Source organism: Aspergillus glaucus, assembly GCF_001890805.1.
Source record: "Aspergillus glaucus CBS 516.65 unplaced genomic scaffold ASPGLscaffold_2, whole genome shotgun sequence".
In the NCBI taxonomy this organism is placed as follows: Eukaryota; Fungi; Ascomycota; class Eurotiomycetes; order Eurotiales; family Aspergillaceae; genus Aspergillus; species Aspergillus glaucus.
In genome coordinates, this window is record NW_019170454.1 from 199,750 (window position 1) to 218,809 (window position 19,060).

The following is a 19,060-nucleotide window of genomic DNA, read 5'->3' on the forward strand; positions in this document are numbered from 1 at the left end:
CTCGCTAGTTCAGAGAGGATTTCGATATGCAGGGAACATCAGACATGTTACATTACATGAGATCCCCAGTTAATCGGGGAGACCCAGCAAATCACAGTCCTGGTCATACTAAGCATTGGCCAATTTCTCCGTCAACTAGCCAGCTCAGTCTGTGTTAGACTGCAGATAAACCCGTAAATCTTCGGGTGCTAATGCAGTGCTCAGATCTCATTCCAGTCGTGTGCATTTGAGCTGATTCTGTGATACAGCAAAGGTGGGCCGCTTTGCATAGGTGTATCAATCCTGATCCGCTGTGCCGAAAGGAATACACGTACAGCTGAAATACACAAAGACCGAGAAAAGAAATAAAATACAGATCGAATTGAGCAAGTCACTTTGCAAATAGGTACCTGCAAGTCCGTGGTCGAAGACATGCCAGCCTCGGGCGTGACAGGAAAATTGGGCGAAAGTTTCCATATATACTAGAGGAGAACCTTCTTTTTTCCCCCGTCAAATCCTTGGTCTCCAAAGTTGCCAAATTTTGTTGCTTTGCAAGCACTGCTTTTCTCTTTTTCAAAATGCCTCACGCAACAGATGAAGGAAGGCCCGGAGAGGAATCTGGCCCGCGCCGGATTGTACTTTGCTTTGATGGTACTGGTAACCAGTTCCATGGCAATGAATCGGACACCAATATTGTGAAAATCTATCAAATGCTCGAGAGGCACACACCGGGCCAATACCATTATTACCAGCGTACGTCCTTCTTGAAGCGATGAGAATGGCTTTGGTTGCTAATCAACTGCGCAGCTGGAATTGGTACCTATGTCAAAGGCCAAGGGTCCAGCTCGACGCGCTTGAATCTCATTCCCAAGATCAAATCCGCCATCCTCACCACAGTCGATTGCATGGTGGGCTCGTCATTCCGAAGCCATGTCCTGGATGGGTATCGCTTTGTTATGCGCTTCTATCGACCCGGAGATCATATCTACATCTTCGGTTTCTCGCGTGGTGCATACACGGCACGGTTTCTTGCGGAGATGATCCATAACATAGGTCTCTTATCCCAGGGAATGGATGAGATGGTCCAATTCGCTTGGGATACCTTTAGCAATTACCAACAAGCTAAAGGAAATGATCCCCCCACGGAAAAGGACCAGCAGCTCATTGCGTATATGGAGAAATTCAAGACGACCTTCTGCCGTCCAGATGTGGCAATTCATTTCCTGGGCCTGTTTGACTGTGTCAACAGTGTTGGTCAATTCGAAATTCCGCTCTACCGCACGTCCTACAAGGTCATGGCGAGCCCCGCAGCTCGATACATCCGGCATGCGGTGTCTATTCACGAGAGACGACTCAAGTTCAAGCCTGCTCTGTTCATTCTCGACCAGGATGGTCCTCCCGTGGATCTCAAAGAGGTCTGGTTTGCCGGTAACCACAGTGATATCGGAGGTGGCTACGGACTCGAACGGGGTCAGAAGCATCTACTGTCAGACACGCCATTGAACTGGATGATCCAAGAGGTCCTCAGTCTCGATGGTTCAGACAGCAAGCTATCTTTTCAGACGCTAAATGTTGATGACGTGTCGAAAGCTGAAAATGCCTTTCCTGGAAAAGAGGCTCCCGGAACCAATGCTTTCCTGCTACGAAAGAAGACAAACCAGCCCCACGACACGCTCAGTTTCGGACACGGCACATTCTTCTTGATGGTCCTTTGCTGGTGGATTCTTGGTAAGCTTTCCCCGCCTCTCCGTTTCACTTGGCCGGCAGCTAACGAAAATCAAAGAGTTCCTTCCAATTTTCACACGTCTGGAACTGCAGAATGGCAAATGGATCCCCCGCCGGCTTCCGCCAAACATGGGCGCTCCCCGAGATCTGCCTCACGACGCCGTAATCCACCCTAGCGTGAAAGAGATGATCAAGGCCGGCATCCTGGACAAAGAGTCGATTCCCCCGCGAGGCGGAGACAATCCCAACCTTCCCAATGTCGCCAACCTCGCCTATACGTGGAAGAAATTGCGAAACACTGCGGCCAGTCAAGCGTCAATTTTGTCGAAAAATTCAAAGGATGGATCGGAGAAGGACAATGGCACTGCTCACAGTGGATTGGAGCCTGCAAAGGCATTGGGCTAAGCTGGGGCGATGTGGGTGTGAGATAGCAGGTGCCTGCGATGGCGCTTTCTGGTAGAGACCCAGCTGATGCAGGGTGCATGCATTATAATCCTGCGGAGCAGAATGGCCGTATCGTATTCGTTAGGAAATGTGGATGGAGCAGCGGGGTGGGTTCGTAAACAAAGGCAATACATTAGTCCATGTCAATAGTACGACTATATGCGGAGAAAAGCTAGTTCCAAATGTGAATATTGCAAGAAGAGAAACAGAGTGAGTTGTCCAGAGTAGTCCGAATTAGGTTGTCGATCACGGAATTTTCGGGCACTCAGGCACCCAATCATTAGCTGCCTCAAATTCACTGGAACGACCTCCGATCTACAGAGTAGAGCAACAGAAACAAACCACGCAAGATCCACAGTAATCAATCCTTTTCTTCTTAACGAGCTGAATTTGAAATATCACAATCTGCAACGAACGGCCATACAGAAACACAGAACGCAGTCGCGCAGGGCCGAGCCGCCGACCCACTTCTGCAACTACCAACTGGTGCCATAAGCCGAGTACTTTGTTTGGCCAATGATTGACCATGGATATCAGTGATGTTCCTGGACACCGTGTAGTGCATAACCTGGCGTAGCTGAACTGCATGCACAAAGGATCCGAGCTGAACTCGGGATAAGTCCCGCAGCGCACATTACAAAGTGTCACGCACCAAACGAATCCATATCTTGATCCGTGATACGGAGTGCTTGGTATAGAATGCATATAGATGCATTACAAATCGCGAGCAAGACACACGTACTACCTCTACGGAGTACAGCCTCACCGTTACCATGCGCCTACATGCAGCACCATGTATACGGCAGTCAGCACTAAATCTAGATCGACCAGTGTCTCCTCTACACCCCGCACGGCTTATGTCCAATTCGGCAACAGTTCATGCGAGTCATTGTCAGGACTGAACTCTTGACCAGATCGCATCATGGACACTGACACGTCCCTTGCCTATTTAGGATATCACTTATAGCAGCATGCATGAGGGTTGCAGCACCGCACACGTTATTGGCTGTGCACAACTCCTGGCCAGCTAGGGGCCAATCACTGTCTCCTTATTTCATTCCCCGATCCGCAATATTTTTGCCAAGTCAACATGGCAAGCCACGAAAGCACAGATCTATTTTTGATCGGAGCTGACGGAGCTGACGGAACTGACGGAGCTTCGGCCAGATACTAATTTGATCTACCTTATCTGAATAAGAAGATGATGTCGATTTGCTAACATCTTATCGCCAAGGACGTTCTCGTCGAGTAAGAAAGCTGTCTTATCAAACATCAATACGCATCGGGACGGAGTACGCAGTCTCTACATTCATGGGCCAAAAATACGCACATCTACTCCAGATCCTCCAGAATAAGCACGGCAGAGAACTCAAATCTTTCGGAGTCCCTACAGTTACGCATGAATCACGCCAAATCCACCACATCCATCACATAGGTAATTCACCCCGTAAGAAGTGAACACACAATAGTCGCCCAGTATCGACCCATACATATCCACCAAGTCCACTTGAGCAAGAAAAACAGGGGGGGGATATCCTCACTCCGTCAATCTCTGCAAAAAAAATATCTGCATTTGGTGGAGCACAGAAATGGAAGCGTAGCAAGACGAGATAAACGGTGCGAAGTACTCGAAATTCGGGCACTTGGTCTTTCAAAGTCACATTCTGGCGCTAATATTGCCAATTAACACTGCCAGTAACCAATATAGTACTGTCATGCAGTAATTATAGAAATGCATTTTCATATCCGGTAACTGAGAACGCATCCTGATATCCTACGGAATAGCTATCAGCCACGACCGGACCTTCCATACATTCTTGATGACTCGCGATTTTCCCTGACTATTATGCTCAGTACTTACGCCTAGCATATACGAGCTATGCTGCAAATGCACGTATGTACATGTCATCTGTGCAGAATATGGCATCGGAAGTTGAAGTGGTAAAGACTCTTCCGTGCTATCCGTATGCACCTATTACAAATCGTCTTTTCGAATTATGAAGAGAAAGAGAGGACATGTTGGATATACATATGTACAGGGCGCCTCAGCAGAACAGATGCAGGTGCTTTTAGCTATTATTTACAGCGCACTCCGTATGTACGTACAAACATACACGAGAGACATGAAGAGAAAGGATGCATGAAATAGGTCAGTCACGATAGCTTGTCCTTCACCGATCAAATAGCCAGAAACTGATTGGATCCAGTGTCAAATATAAACAGATAAAACAAGCTCCTAGTGTCAAGGCTTTAATCCACCCTTTGCATTACCATCCCGCATTTCCTTCATCGCATCCTTAACCAGCCAGATACATACGTCTTGCACGTCATTCCCAACCCGCCAGCTACCGAGTACAACTCCCTTCTGCTGCAAAATTTCACTTGCCCGCTCCCAGCGCCGGCGCCAGAGCTCCTCGCGCTTATTTGGCAGAGGTGCAGAGGGACCAGACGAGCCATAACCCTCCTGCTCGTTGACGCTGCTGCTGCTTGTCCGGCTCGCTATAGGAGTTGCCGCAGACCGCAAGACATTCGAGGGTGACGGTAGCCAGATTCGATCCGACGCGTATTGGTATGCTGCAGAAGCTGCCGCTACGGGATATGACTGCTGTTGTCTCTGGGGTGCCGGCGGTGTCGGTGTCGAGCTCTTGCTGCTGTTGACGGATGATGGAGTTGAGGTACCAGTGTTCGTCCTACGCGGAGGCGGGGGTGGAGGTGCTGGTGGTTTGGAACGTACTGCAACATCAGACGATTGAGTCCGTGCTAGGTCTTGGTTGGATGCATGTCTCGAAGCATTGTCTGCCACGGACGGAGCGGAACGACGTGGTGGAACTGGAGGTACAGGTTTACGTCGAGATGCTTCTTGAGTCCAAGAATCGGTCACATCCGAGGTGGTCGATGCTGTACGCAAGGTTTGCGGCTTCGAAGGCTTAGTAGGTGGACGGGCTGCTCCCGGTTTCTGGGATACCTCGCCCTCTTCTCCTTCCTCCCGGAGATCAATAAGATCGCCATTGTCAATGCTTCTAGCATCGTTGATAGAAACTGCAGACTGCCCAGTGGGCCGACGCGGCGGCAGCGAAGGCCGGTTCGCAGCATCAGAATCTTGATCTCGAACGAGCTGGCCAGTGCTCCGGCTTCGAGAAGGGCCCTTCTCCAAGTAATCAACGGATTTTTCAAAGAATAACGCGTGATCACTCGTGGTGACGTCCCGTATGAAGATTCCCAGAATCCTCCCTGGATTCGCCAAAACAATTTCGGTATAAACCTCAAGATCCGCCTCGCCACTGTCGCCGACCAAGATGAATTTTCGATTGGGAAAGTCTTTCAAAATACGTTCCAATGACGCCCGTTTCCTCTCTGCTGTAGGCTCAAAAATACCTTGGAGCATACCACTGTATTGCTTCAGATGAATCGAGCCGGGCGGCAGCCCAACCAACTTGAAAAACCGTTCCAGCAGAGGATAAAGCTGCCACGGAGCATTAGAGACATAGTGAATCTCGACACCCAACTTGGCCAGCTGAGTATACCACTCGTCGACACCGCGCACGGTCAAATCTGACAGTTCCCGAACAAAAGTATTCCGGAACATCTCTTTCGCTCCATTAGCAATGGCAGAATGCTTCACTGTGTCGTCGATGTCACTGATCAGACTAACTCCGCTTGGTTCGATGACTTTGATCTCCTTGGCAGCAGACAGATTCTCAGATGCCAAAACACGGATATGCGTTGGGACGAACGGTAATGCAGCACGAAGGATAAAATGGCCCGACGCATCCGTAATGACACTCCTCGACTGACTCTGCTCGTCGTTAAAAAAGAAAACAGTCACGGGCATATCCATCATTGGATTCGCCAGAAAAGGTCGCAATCGTTCCATGAGGTGCGCGTTGGCGACAGACAGCTCGTCTTTGGTCATTTGCGCAGGTCCCGTGGCTGAGGTGGTCGTTGTCCGTAGTGGAGGGCGCCCTGGGCATTCGCTTTCACTGCCATTTCGCGCGCCGCTCTTCCAAGCTGGATCGGCTTCCGACTCTGCTTTGCTGATCATGGACTGCATTTCCTTGTTGACTATTTCATCTTCTCCCTGAGAAGTGATCTTGTCGCTCCCATCGCCATTATCCGTCGAGGGATTTCCTGGAGCAGGGACACCACTCAGCCTCCGCGCCAATGCAACCATCAAGCGATTCTTCCGCGTCATCGGCCCGCGATGAGGCGAATATAACCATCCTCGCACATCAACAGCAACAACCGCATTCTCGATCTCGTACTCCTCCCAGTCAAGCAGATCCGACTGCTCGAATTCATCCTCTTCCCCGCGGTATGCATCGATCGTATCAGTAGAACTCCTAGAGCTCTTCCGTCGACGAGCATCCGCCGCCTTGTTCCCAGAGAGCTTCCTCGCATAGCTGGGGAATATAACCATCTCCTCGTGTCCAGACCGCGCAATCTCAACATCCGGAAATGCACCAGGGGTATCATGAAACTCATCACCGTATTCCCGAACATTGTTAATAGATGTAGCCAGCTGTGACGTATACGACTGGCGCAACTCATTCGCAGCCTTGAGATATCCGTAGACCTTCTGGCGGCGTCCACCACGCTCCCGTCCAGCATCCCCAAGCCCCCATGACGACGAAAATCCCGACATTTCTTCCTTCACAATCCCAGTTTCATTCGGCGGCCTGCGCGCTTTCGTCTGTTTCGGGAGTGATAAGTGTGCTGCTGCTGCGGCCGGGCCACGTACACCCCTCAACCGTCTCCTACTCCTACTCCCAACAAGAAACGAAAGGATTCCCCTTTTCCCTAATCTCCGTATTTGCTCAAGCCGCGCTAGCTGCTGGACAATTCCCCGATATAACCGTGTTTGTACCCGATGGCGGAGAGCGGGGAGCGTCTCGTAGCGGAATCCCCAAAGGCGCGAATGGACACGGCGGCTCGTGTGCGGCCCGAAGAGGGCACGGAAGAAGCGTAGAAATTTCCCTGGATGCGAGGGATCTCTATCTCGGTCTCGTGCTGAAGAACGAAAAGTCGTAGGTAGAGATCGATGGGGAGGAAGTCGTCTGACGTAGGTAGGTCGTGGGGAAAGAGCGGGAGGTCGATTGCGGGAAGAAACTTTAGGAGCCAACTTGGGTGGGTTCTTGCCTAGCGTGCTTTTTGCTAGGATAATCCGTTTCTATAAGTTCAGGATTGTCAGTTCCTTATGTGTAGTTAAGTGGCAATCTGCGACAAGGCAGCATGAATTGCATCTCAGCTTTGTGAACCGGATGCGGCGAACATGGAGTTGATGTGTAGATGATACCAGTAGAATGTCAAATACTTACCGCGATTTCAGAGAACACAGAATACTCTATAAAATCGAATGAATTGGCGACGTGTCTGTTAGATCAAAAGTGAAGCGAGGAAGCGAATATTCCTGTCAGTGGAGTGGGTGTGGTCTAGCCCGTTGCGGAGAATATATAAGGCTGTGCTCCGTATGCGGCTAGACTTCACACCATACAACCCTATATTTTTCGACATTGAAAAAGCCAAAGGAAAGTATCTTGCTGTATGCTTGCTTATGCTCAATCTGAAATTGCCTCCAATCCTTACAATGGTCTCTAGGTGCATCAAGACGTCAGACACAGCCACAGTATCCCTAATCGAACGTGGCTTTACTGTGGCGCAGCACCGGTTTGTGTACAAGAGACGAAGATAATGCTAGTTGATGTTTCACTACGAGATGAGAATTTGAATTAAGAAATCCTGTGCATATTTATGAGAGATGCTCTATATAAGCTGCAGCTAGCTGCGAGTAAATAACAGGATGGCCCCGGATCGGAGATCACGGTTCGAAATGATATTTGAATGAGATAGGAATCTATCCTAGACTCAACGGCCGAACGCAATATCACTCGCATCCGGGGAACTGAAGAATCCTGAGAGCTGGACTGAATGTTAGCTTCTCAGCAAGCGATGGTCTTATAGTGGACTTGCACGTTGGCAGGTCCTATGCCATCCTCAGAAGAGGCAAGTCTGTTGAGTGACAAACCGATGCTCTGCACAGACAAGGTCCAATGTCACCACGATCAACCTGCCTCACTTTCCTCCGCATAGTTGACCTTCTTTGCCCGTCCACTTCGACGGTCTCTTCGTGACGCAGTAGGTGCGGGTGATTCAACTGGTTCCGCAGCCTCGTCGTTCGACTCCGGTGGCGTCGAAACAGGCGTCTCCGAAGCCTTGCGCTTCCTGGTCGTAGTTGTTTTCTTCGCACTAGCCGTACGCTTGACCCGTGCCGTGGTCTTGCGGATTGGCGTTTCCGGCGCACCAGCCTCAGGCGCAGCAGTCTCAGCCGCACCATTTTCGGCCTCACCGTCTTCATGTGTCGTAGTCTCGGCCGCTTTCTTGTTGTTCTTTCTCTTGGTCCCAGTCTGGGCTGCCTTGGTTCGAATAACCTTCTTTGGTCGAAGCCACTCTTCCATCCCAGGAGGCCAATATACTCTTCGCTCAGGGCCACCCATGCCTACTTCTTCTTCAGGAAAGATTCGCTCTGGAGGAACCAAAGCTTCCAGGTTAACAAATCCATTCTTCTTAGGAGACCTTTGAGGCGGCTTGAACTGTTTGTTCTCGTCTGTCCGGATGTACGGGATGATATTGTTGACCAGATCATGACCTGGCAGTTTGAATGTCCTCATCAATTCGAAAACGGCCTGCTCCTTATCCTTGGCTTCGATCATCAAGTCCATTGTCGGATCACAAGGGGGAAGAGTAGCAACACGAGGACTGTGCTTCCGTCGTTGGCGACCTGTAATTGCACCTGGAGTGGGCTCCGAGTAATGCATCTTTTGCGTGATGTTCTTGCGCGTCCAAGTCGCCTTGATGCGATCATAGAGACCCATGATATCCAGCGTACCTTCACGAAGCTGGCCCGAGTCGAAGATAATATTGTGATGGTGGTAATCCAGGACAAGCGGGATGTTGAGCTCTTCACATATAGGGAGCAGATCATGGACCGACCAGCTCACGTCATCATTCTCGAGAACCAGTCGATTCTTGATGTCCTGCGACAAATTGGCGTAGCTTACTCGAAACCGGTCCAAAGTCGCCTCCTTGTCACCAAATACACCGCCCATATGGAGGATCATGACTGCATCACGATCCTGCTGTGGCGGCAACTTCAAAAGCTGTAGCATTTCGGAATGATATTCCAAATCGCGAAATGAATTCTCTGTAACCTCCTTTCTCGGAGAGCCCAGCTGGGTGAATTGACCAGGATGGACCGTGACGCGGTGGCCCAGGTCGGCTACGAGTCGACCTACTTTGGCCATGACGTCTGCAGCAAATGGTTCCAGTTTGTACCCATATTCCTTATGACTGGCGAAAGGAAACATTTCACTGCTCAGGCGCATGAACTTGATGCCATATTTATCGTTCCACTCGAGTATCTTGGTGAGATCGCGAGCATTGGCGACACCTATGGACTCCACGTAGGTCTGGCCACGAGCGACATCTGGAGGCTTTTCCCGGTCAGGGCGGTTCTTGGTTGGATGAGGCGGTTGCAAGGGGTCTTGCAGCGGATGGCGGTTTTCGAGGATCGAAGCGATACGGCATGTTCGTGAGCAGAATACCGAAGGATTGGAGTACCGTAGATACGTATTCAAACAAGCCTATTGCTTATGAGAACATGAGCAAATATGAGCAATTAGAAAAACTCACATATCCTAAGCGTCCATTCCAAGGAAGGGGTAGATAGCTACTGTTGACCGGCGGAGGTCGAGTCAAAGCATCCTGCAGCTCCTCCGGCTCGAGAGGCACATCCTCCTCGGACTCCGGGTCTAACGAGCCATCCTGCGCCGGCATGCCGGGTGGGACCGCGTCTTCAGCGCCCATGATACCAGCACTAGCATTCGGATCTTCAGCCTTCATCGCGCCACACGCTGCCCCGGACGAGAATAGTCTAACGGATGAGTATGGATTTGGGATTGCCGATCCTGCGAGCTTCGATAGTCGGGCAGCGGAATGCAGTCTATCAAGGCGCGTACGACGAACAAGAGTGTGAGAGACGAGATCTGGCCATGGCGCAGGCACAACAGACAAGCTTTTCCTGGAACTCGCCACGGTAACGGGGCGCGTCATCCGCCATGACGAAGGAGCGTGGCGAAAGCCAGACTGGGAAGTGGACGTGACGGAAAATGCCCGGGCGTCATGACAACGGACGGTGGTATGCGGACAGGACAGAGCAAGCGAACGAGCGGACCTCTGGCAGTGAGAGGAAGGACAAAACATTCAGCGGAGATTATGGTTAGAAATAGTTGCATGGAGTAGAGAAGTATGAGAGAGTAGGACGGTTGGGAGCACAGGTCTAGCAGGTACTGCCGGCGGCATCCCAGTGGTTGAAAAGCCGAAGTTGGAGAAACGACGCAGAAAAACGCGGAAGACGCGAAAGCACGTGGATTTTTAAAGCCCAATTTTAGGGACTCTTTACCGGGACTTCCGGGGAGGTCTATAACTAATCTTTAACCAAATTTGAACCCATTATAGGGCGCCGCCAACCGCAATGTGGGGAGAACGCTGCTCAGCCCCAGAGCAACCTCACCCGTCCACCACTATAAAGTATGCCACCATCCGTAGAGCCCAGGATCCCCAGCTAGCACAACAGAAAATGATCTCCGTTGCTGACAGATTCTGCAATGCCCTGCTGATCGAATATGCACCGACGATAACTTAATCTGCGCCGGATGACGACGAGCTGCTCGTCATCTGTGGGAGTAACCGGGATGGGATTCTTCAATGCTGCGAATAAGCGCTGCAATTAGCCCTGAGGTACGTATAAACGATAAATAGGCGCTTCAGAGGCTGACGTCGACGGTATGGCAGGGGGAAATGGAAATAGAAGCGCTCGGTTTATTATGCTTGGCTGGTCGCATTCCAAAAGGGACTGCTTGTTTTGGTATCTGCCATTCCATATCAGCAACCAACCCGTGCCAGAAACATGGCAAGGAATTCGCCATTGGGGTGTAAATACTTAAGGTGATCCTGTTTATTCCGTAGAGAGCCGAAGTCTCAACCATAGGCTGTCTTCCCTGCCTGCCGTTCCTTTGGTTTTTCGAACTCTGTATCTATCCAGCATCTTCCTACGGAGAAGAGGTCATTCACTTCAATTGGCTTTTAAACAATTCACTGTAAGTGAGGTATTTTTCTCTTTGTGAATCATATGAAAGGCCATGGAGTCTCACATTAAGCATTGTGATCATTCACTGCTGTCTCATGCATCTACATTCACTGTCATTCTGCTCTATGCCCTAACCACCCACAAAGGTATAAATATCCCCTCACTAACCTGCTCTCTCAGTATTCTTTCCTTCTCTTTTTCCAACCCATAGAACCCATCGTTCTCTTCTTTTCTTTCCTTTTCACCTTTCAGCGATCTTCTTAACTGCCCTGGAAGGCATCGACCAACCCAACTTTCTTTCAAAACAAACTACCCTTGAAAGATTCTTCATTATGAAGAACTTCCTCCTTGCGGCGGGCCTCCTGGCCTCGTCTGTTTCAGCTCACATGCAGATGAGCGAACCCTTCCCTATCCGCAGTCCCCTCAACAAGGACAACAACGGCAAGAAGGACTACTCGTACACCAACCCGCTGTCGACTGATGGCTCTGACTTTCCGTGCAAGGGCTACGCGGATGACCCGTTCAACGCGACTGCCAACTACAACCCTGGCGGTAGCTACCCTCTGAAGCTCGCTGGTAGTGCCACTCACAAGGGCGGTTCTTGCCAGATCTCGTTGTCGTACGACCAGGGCAAGACCTTCCAGGTTATCCACTCCATTCTGGGTGGCTGCCCCATCGACAAGGAGTACAAGTTCACTGTCCCATCTGACGTTCCCTCTGGTGAGGCTTTACTTGCCTGGAGCTGGTTCAACAAGGTCGGCAACCGTGAAATGTACATGAACTGTGCTCAGGTCAACATTGGCAGCAAGGGCGGCAGCCAGAGCCGCGAGATGGTCAGCAACGCTGATAACGACGACATCGACGCCAACAACGCTACCACTCGCACCACCGACGCCCAGAGCTTCGACAGCTTGCCTCCCATCTTCATTGCCAACGTCAACGGCCCTGGCAAGTGCGAGACCGTCGAAGGCAAGGACGTCAACTTCCCCAAGCCCGGCCCCTCCGTTGAGGGCTCCGTCGAGGGCAAGGGTTACAAGTGCGATGGCGACGCCGACTTCCTCGCTTCCGACTCCGGCAGCAGCACTACCTCCAGCTCCAACTCCACCGAATCGTCGTCCAGCCACAATAGCAACGCGCCCGACAACGCCAACGCTCCCATGTCCAGCTCTATCCTCGACTACCAGCGCGAAGGCGGCATTGAGAACAAGCATCCCGTGGCCTTTGGTACCACTGCTTCTGAGCCCCGCTTCGGTCCTCCCACTGGCGCTCCTGCTCCTCAGGGTCAAGCTGCTCACGGCCACGGACACGGTCAGGGCCACGGCCATGGTGGTAAGCCTCACAACGCCTGGGGTCCTCCTGGTGGCATCGCCTGCTCTCCTGACGGCAAGAACTTCTCTCTTTTCACCGCCGACGGTTCCCCGATCGCCATGGGTTCTGTCGCTGCGGGCACTATCTGCCGTGATGACAAGATCACCTGGGCTTAAGCCTCTTCTACTCTTACATGTTTCTTGCACCAGACCTGTCTGATTTTACTTGCTACCTTGATCATGATCACGGTTCTCTTGTCCGGAGCGAGGTGATTCTTTGTGTTTTGGTAAACAAACGGATGATGCTCTTTAGTGTCTTTGGATTGGGATTGGGATTTGGAGATGTCGGGCTTGGTTATGGCTTTCTTTTTGTATTTTAGAATTTTTCGATCTTTGATCTCTGCATTATCGATGTCTTTGTCTTCTTGGACTTGGATGTCTTAATGGTGTCTTTGTATCACATTGTGTAATGATTTGACTTGAACAAACGGATTTTATGGTTTTCACTTCCTCTCGTAGTTTACTTCAGAAATTAATATTTTTTTTTTTTTTTTTTTTTTTTTTGAACTCTTGCAGTAAACGCCCCCACTCTTCCATCTATCTTATGCCCTTCGTAGTTTCCTACGTGTGAAGTGTAAGACTGAGTGCGTTTGGCCTGTAATCATATGGTATAAGCAGGTCCATCGAGATAACGATCACTCGCCTAGCCCTGGTCGGGCTCTGGTATGCAGTCGTACGGCGTTGCGCAGTAATTAGCAAGGGGTAATGTCCCTTGCCAGCTTCACAAGACATCTACGCACGCTTGAATACCTATCAACATAGCATAGCGAATAAGACTCATTCCGAGACCCCTTTACAATCCGCTCGACTAAGCTTACAAGATCCCAATCCCAGGTGCAGGTACTGACATGTCAGAAGTCGGAATGCAAGCAACGTGGAGATGTATGCATGTAATACGTCCATGCATACATTAAGCTAGCTAGATAGTATACACAACCAAACAAATCACTGTAAAATCAACGACAGAATGGTATCTCAGTTCATCAATCATTAGACTCCCGTCGCCATAGCCAAGGGACGGAACGGGAGCACTGTGTAGACTCCAAACCGAGCCGGTTATTATCCGGCAGATCAACAAAGGAAATAGCAAGCGAAATCATAAACATCGATTTCGAAATTATCATTAAATTCTTTTTCTCATCGGGCTAAACCGTTCGGGCCCAGACGGTTTAATAGTTACCCGTATACGCCGAGTTGCCGTATCCGTTGGCACCAGCATTGCTGTTCTTGTTGCGCGAGAAGAATCCACTACCGTTCGACTTCTCAGGGTTGGCACCAAGTTCGACATCCTGAGGTGTAGGGTGGCCGGGGAGAGCATCGTCGGGGTTGGCGGTGCTGTCCGGGTTGTGCTTATTGCGGCGCCAGAAGAAACCACGGCCGCGACGGGTGCCGTAGGTGTAGTTGTTGTGAGGGGAAGGACCGAACCGCTTCTCGCGCTTGTGATTGTGACGATAGAGAGCCTGCAAGCCGATGGAGATGAGGAAGAAGACACTATTGCAGTTGGCATTAGCAAAGTAGTCACAGATGTAGGGGCAGGTGAAAACCTACATTCCAATAATTGCCACTGCAAAAACAACCTTTTGCAGTTGACAGGCCATACCGAAGCTCAACTCAGCCGGGGAATCATCATTGCTATCCCCCGATCCCAGCGGTGTATCGACCTGTCCCTGACAACTCTGGGGACCATCACGGGTCAACACGGTGATGGCAATCATGGCTCCAACGAAGAGCACATCAAGCAGCATCGCAAGATACGCGAAGAAGGCAACGCCTCCTAAGCAGCAGGTGAAAATGCAACCCAGTAATCCATATAGTGTGGCCGCGCCGCTAAGACCTTCCACGGCCCGCATCCACTGTGGAATTTCGACATTATGCTTGGTTTGGATGGCGAGGAAGTAGGAAAAGATCCCTAGAATGACGGCGCCATCGAGTAGCTGCAGTACTCGAATGGTGAGGTTGAAAAAGCGAAGCACAAAGCCTCCAAATCCCATTCTCGGTGGGTTCCTGGTGCCTGGTGGCTGGGATCGTAAATAAACAATTTAGGGAGGGATCAATAAAGAATAGTTATTTTGTATATGAGATATCCACACAAGATACTTGAGAGGATAAGTCAGGAATAAGTAAGGAATAAGTTATGAAGTGTTGTATAGAGTAGAAGATGAAGAATACTTGTAAGAAGGCAGCGAAAATTCAAGTCTCTGACGAGGCAACAAGATTGGCATTGGCAGGGTCCCAGGGGGGGAGAGAGACTGTGGGTTCCCCGGTTACACAACGGCCCACCCACAGGCCTTTTCGGGACGATCCATGGCCAAAAAGGGCCGGTGTTTTGCTCAATCGGGAAACCATGGACGGTTTGGAACCACGAGCCACAACCAAGTGATGTCACTTGGCATTTTTTGAGCCTGGCTGTGGGTTGCGATTGGTGGATATGTAGAGCGTGACCAAGGCTTGCTGGGATTAAGGTGGAGCTAGTTTATTATTGGCCGGGGTAGTCACCACTATGACTTGCACACAGCCATTCCCAATCAGGTATGTTTGCTTAGCCACATCACTGCCTCGTGATTATCATGTGATCGTCTCCTCTTTATTCTCCTCCTACAAGTACATAGCGTAAGTACTTGTATGCAGCTAACTCTGCACGTCCACCAGGATCTTGCAATGCTTCTCTCGTTCTTCTCCTGCCAAGGCCTTGAATCCTTTGTCCACCACTTCGTCCAGCCTTATCTTCCCGGTGATCATTTTCTCCGGTTGCAATTGACCTGACACTGTTAGAATGCGTGTCTTTGAACTGCCTACAGGGGCTTACCATAGCTCAACGCCCTGATAACATCCCGGAATGACTCCTCATCATACAACGTCGCACCCTCATACTTGATCTCATGGTACATCAGATCATTCACATGAATCGCAGGCCGTTTCTTCCAAACCGCAATGTTGACAATACTCCCATGCGTTCGACAAGCACGGATAGCACTATTCAGCGCAATCTCCACACCAGCCGTGTCATATACCACGTCCGCACCGATACCGTTCGTAATCTTCCGTACTTTCTCGGCCACGTCAACCTGTAACGGGTCCAGGACATGCGTTGCACCGTACTCCAGCGCGAATCTCTTACGACTCTCCATCATCTCGGAAACTATGACGTTTTTCGCGCCTTGCAATTTGAGGACCTGCACGATGCCGATCCCAATTGGACCGCCGCCAACGATCAGCACGTTATGGTTGGGTTTGAAAGGAGACACGTTGACGGCGTGCCAGGATACTGCCAGTGGTTCGATCAGGGCCGCGGCTTCGAGAGAGACTTTGTCGGGGATGGGGTAGAAGTGGTTACTGGGTGCGGTCATGTATTTGGCCATTCCGCCGCCATAGCCTATTCATTAGCCTTTGTCCCGTCAGGAAAAGAGCAAGAGCTGCTCACCAGATAGCCCGATAAACCCGATATTCTCACAGCAGTACTCAATTCCCAACTTACACGAGCTACAGCACCCGTCATAAATCGTCGGCCGCACAACCACCCTTTGTCCTGGAGAGACATTCGTCACGCCGTCTCCCACATCCTCTACGATACCCGCGAACTCATGCCCCATCGTCACGGGAAATTTCGTCTTTGTGATATTATGCGGTTCTTTCGGAATCAAAATCGGCCCACTCATATACTCGTGCAGATCTGCGTCGTCAGCACATTTGCTCATCAAACCTTCCAGAGGAAGACATACCACTCCCACAAATCCCAACAAAAGCAGGCCGAATCTTAACCTCTCCCGCTCTACAAAACGGCTCATCAATCTCGTCGACCCGGATATCCCCGGGTCCATGAAACCGTACCGACTTCATCAGCGGCGCAGCTTTCAGCGTTGTCCGTAGTGTGTCAATGCTATCCGTTGTGATGCTGTTTCGCATTCTCTGGAGGTTTCTTGTAGGTCTTTCGACTTGGGTTTGGGTTGAGTCGTTTAGGTTTAGGCTTGATTTACTTCTCCCGATCATTGCGATTGATTATATTGGCCAAGTCAAGCGTTTGATACAAGAACAGTAGACTGGGACTACCTTAGGTATTCGTCTCTGGGTTTTATAGATACTAAATAAGTGGAACGCTAAATTATGAACAGAAGATGTTGCAATGACGTTAAAAAACAGTATTTCCGTCATTAGATAGAACTCAAATCGACTGCTCCAAACACAAAGCCATAGTAGAATCACACCATGCACCACGCAAACCAGCCTCCGTAGCACGCGCAACAATCATTGGCCAAAAGCCACCGGGACGTTGAACAATCGACCATGGAAGCTTGATTCGACAGCTATCAACCAGACATGACGGGATCTTGGTCGATCGGACCATGCGTTTCTGATTGGCTAAATCAAGAAATGTACCGCTGCTTTCGCTTTGCCAACGAGATTCCAAGGATCGGAGTGAGGATTTCGCCATGTCAGACGAGAATGCAGGTTATTCATCTCGGCCAAGTGTCTTATTCCGGGGTGCTGCGCGGTTCCGGAGATACGGGTTGTATTCTGCGGAGAAGTGGCGTCATAAGTTGCGGCGAATGAGCGTGTATGAAGACAAGATACACTTTGTACTGGCAATTGTTAGTACATAGAATTCACAATGGAGCCAATTAGACAGACTGGGGATATCACTGATGTGTATAACCAATCATCCTGACTGGAAGTCTATCGCCGCCAACACTGCTACTGTCCAGTCGCAGTAGCCACGGTCACCTGAGATAGAACAACGCGATACAACATCTGATCAAGCATCATTCTCGTTATCCTCGCGCTGCTTGTCAATAAAAGCGCGCAAGATAGATTCCAATCCCTCATTGCGACGAGCAAGCAGCAGCACATCGGAGACGTTGACAGTCGAGCGTCCGGCATGCCTAGAACGGAAAATCCGATGTCAGTTACTGCGCGCTTATTTTGACGTCGAGATTGTTTCATAGGATGATGCTGTGCAAGTATTGGCACTTTTCTCAACAAGAAAAGGAAACAGAGTGGCGTGTACGGCCATGGTTGCTTGAATGACATGCTTGCGCTAGCCCCGAGTACTCGGAGACGTAGAAGGGTGGTACTCACTTGGCAAACGATTCAAGGTCTTGACTGGACGTTTCTGCTCATTGCGTTGTCATTAGTCTCCGGTTTAGAGCATAGAAACAATACAGTGCACAAGCACCGTGGTATACACCTGGGCAAGGTATACACACCAATCTGAGCCCAAACCATCTCCGTCAAAGCCCCGATAAACTGAGGCGTAGCATTCGCGCCCAACTTGATAGTCTCTTCATCCACGATTTTCCCAATCGAGAGCCATAGAGCGGATTTGAGGCGCTGTGCTAGAATATCAGCAACAGAGCTATTGATACAAGGGGCAACTAAGACAGTGACATACCTCTTCCAAGCCAATTCTCTCGTCTTGCTCCATTGTAGTAACAGCCCTTGATCCTTTAAAACTGCACAGGAACGAGTATAAGAAACGACAACGATATCTTTCCCTTCCTGGACGCGAGACGCGTTCTCAGACCGCATGTGATTGGCTCCTGTCAGCTAAGCGGAGAATGGATATGCCGGTTTATCCGCGCTGGACAGCGCTAACCCGAAAAGGCAAGCAGACAGATTGAAGCGAAAGTTGCAACGAAATATTTCCTTTTTTACACCAACCTGTTCACTACTTTTACATGAATTGACGATTCACTGTTTTTTCTACTCTACCAGATCCAATACCAGGATCCTAATACCTTAATCCCCTCCTTCCATCTAAATCAAATCACACATCCGGGAAAGCAACCAAAATGGCCGCCGAACCCGATTTCAACGACCTCGTCCACGACGCCATAAACGACTTCTTCAGCCAAGTCTTCGGCGTCGCCCAAGCCGGCTTCACCCGCTTCACCACAAACTTCTACAACTCCTTCGCGCAAGTCTCCTCCACGCGCTGGACAAAAGTCATCGGCTCTGTGGTCTTCTACATCATCATCCGGCCGTACATCGAGCGGTTCTTCCGCTGGTCGAGTGACCGCGAGCGCAAGAATCGCGAGGAAAAGGAGAAGAAGCAGGCTGAGGCGACGGGGTATAGTGAGGGGAAGAAGGCGAAGGTTTCTGCGAATAGTTTGCGGAGTGGGAAGCCTGCTGCTGCTGCTGCTGCTGAGGAGGGTGGGAAGGTGTTGGGGGAGGTGGAGAATACGGATGATGAGGTTGATGATGATGAGGAAGGGGAGGCGGTTCGGTTTGCGAAGGAGAGTGGGGTACCTGAGTGGGGGAAGAATGTGCGCAGGAGGCAGAAGAAGCAGCCCAGTCATAATCTGAGTGAGGAGCAGTTGTTGGAGATGTTGGATTGGAGTGAGGACGAGGGTCAGGGTGAGAAGAAGGAGTAATTTTTTCTTCATTCGTCGTCCATCCGTCCTCCTGG

General features: G+C 50.3%; 9 protein-coding genes across 9 annotated transcripts; 3 read left to right on the forward strand and 6 right to left on the reverse strand.

Annotated features, from left to right (window-relative positions):
• The first annotated feature begins 506 nt into the window (after positions 1–506).
• On the forward strand, positions 507–2,405 carry ASPGLDRAFT_78857 (T6SS phospholipase effector Tle1-like catalytic domain-containing protein). Its single transcript, XM_022549990.1, has 3 exons — positions 507–732; positions 787–1,707; positions 1,763–2,405. The coding sequence occupies exons 1-3, from the start codon at positions 558–560 to the stop codon at positions 2,107–2,109; spliced, it is 1,443 nt and encodes a 480-aa protein (XP_022404952.1). The 5' UTR covers positions 507–557; the 3' UTR covers positions 2,110–2,405.
• Positions 2,406–4,390: 1,985 nt separating this feature from the next.
• Positions 4,391–6,790, reverse strand: ASPGLDRAFT_63209 (phosphatidate phosphatase App1 family protein; the record flags this gene model as incomplete). The annotated part of the gene is made up of 1 exon (XM_022548628.1): positions 4,391–6,790. One exon carries the CDS (start codon positions 6,788–6,790, stop codon positions 4,391–4,393), a length of 2,400 nt encoding a protein of 799 aa, XP_022404953.1.
• Positions 6,791–8,207: 1,417 nt separating this feature from the next.
• On the reverse strand, positions 8,208–9,978 carry ASPGLDRAFT_116409 (UV-endonuclease UVE-1; the record flags this gene model as incomplete). The annotated part of the gene is made up of 2 exons (XM_022539768.1): positions 8,208–9,785; positions 9,835–9,978. The coding sequence occupies 2 exons, from the start codon at positions 9,976–9,978 to the stop codon at positions 8,208–8,210; spliced, it is 1,722 nt and encodes a 573-aa protein (XP_022404954.1).
• A 1,644-nt stretch (positions 9,979–11,622) lies between these two features.
• Positions 11,623–12,774, forward strand: ASPGLDRAFT_31447 (putative extracellular protein; the record flags this gene model as incomplete). Its single annotated transcript, XM_022544051.1, has 1 exon — positions 11,623–12,774. The coding sequence occupies one exon, from the start codon at positions 11,623–11,625 to the stop codon at positions 12,772–12,774; it is 1,152 nt and encodes a 383-aa protein (XP_022404955.1).
• Positions 12,775–13,826: 1,052 nt separating this feature from the next.
• ASPGLDRAFT_21840 (uncharacterized protein) lies at positions 13,827–14,648 on the reverse strand (the record flags this gene model as incomplete). The annotated part of the gene is made up of 2 exons (XM_022543134.1): positions 13,827–14,148; positions 14,206–14,648. 2 exons carry the CDS (start codon positions 14,646–14,648, stop codon positions 13,827–13,829), a joined length of 765 nt encoding a protein of 254 aa, XP_022404956.1.
• Positions 14,649–15,212: 564 nt separating this feature from the next.
• ASPGLDRAFT_41823 (uncharacterized protein) lies at positions 15,213–16,189 on the reverse strand. The gene is made up of 2 exons (XM_022545491.1): positions 15,464–16,189; positions 15,213–15,416 (listed from the first exon to the last, which is right to left on the reverse strand). The coding sequence occupies exons 1-2, from the start codon at positions 16,014–16,016 to the stop codon at positions 15,286–15,288; spliced, it is 684 nt and encodes a 227-aa protein (XP_022404957.1). The 5' UTR covers positions 16,017–16,189; the 3' UTR covers positions 15,213–15,285.
• A 40-nt stretch (positions 16,190–16,229) lies between these two features.
• ASPGLDRAFT_41825 (uncharacterized protein) lies at positions 16,230–16,777 on the reverse strand. Its single transcript, XM_022545492.1, has one exon. It carries the CDS (start codon positions 16,642–16,644, stop codon positions 16,336–16,338), a length of 309 nt encoding a protein of 102 aa, XP_022404958.1. The 5' UTR covers positions 16,645–16,777; the 3' UTR covers positions 16,230–16,335.
• Positions 16,778–17,407: 630 nt separating this feature from the next.
• On the reverse strand, positions 17,408–18,076 carry ASPGLDRAFT_63214 (CENP-S family protein; the record flags this gene model as incomplete). Its single annotated transcript, XM_022548629.1, has 4 exons — positions 17,408–17,534; positions 17,731–17,764; positions 17,859–17,982; positions 18,044–18,076. 4 exons carry the CDS (start codon positions 18,074–18,076, stop codon positions 17,408–17,410), a joined length of 318 nt encoding a protein of 105 aa, XP_022404959.1.
• A 367-nt stretch (positions 18,077–18,443) lies between these two features.
• Positions 18,444–19,025, forward strand: ASPGLDRAFT_31451 (uncharacterized protein; the record flags this gene model as incomplete). Its single annotated transcript, XM_022544052.1, has 1 exon — positions 18,444–19,025. The coding sequence occupies one exon, from the start codon at positions 18,444–18,446 to the stop codon at positions 19,023–19,025; it is 582 nt and encodes a 193-aa protein (XP_022404960.1).
• Between the last annotated feature and the right edge of the window lie 35 nt (positions 19,026–19,060).

Bases quoted from the DNA above. Each gene is read 5' to 3' on its own strand.
- ASPGLDRAFT_78857 (XM_022549990.1), top strand. From the start codon at position 558: ATGCCTCACGCAACAGATGAAGGAAGGCCCGGAGAGGAATCTGGCCCG. The intron at 733-786 runs GTACGTCCTTCT...TCAACTGCGCAG, and splicing joins CCAATACCATTATTACCAGC to CTGGAATTGGTACCTATGTC. The intron at 1,708-1,762 runs GTAAGCTTTCCC...CGAAAATCAAAG, and splicing joins CCTTTGCTGGTGGATTCTTG to AGTTCCTTCCAATTTTCACA.
- ASPGLDRAFT_41823 (XM_022545491.1), bottom strand. From the start codon at position 16,016: ATGGCCAAATACATGACCGCACCCAGTAACCACTTCTACCCCATCCCC. The intron at 15,417-15,463 runs GTAAGCCCCTGT...TAACAGTGTCAG, and splicing joins TATCAGGGCGTTGAGCTATG to GTCAATTGCAACCGGAGAAA.
- ASPGLDRAFT_41825 (XM_022545492.1), bottom strand. From the start codon at position 16,644: ATGATCGGGAGAAGTAAATCAAGCCTAAACCTAAACGACTCAACCCAA.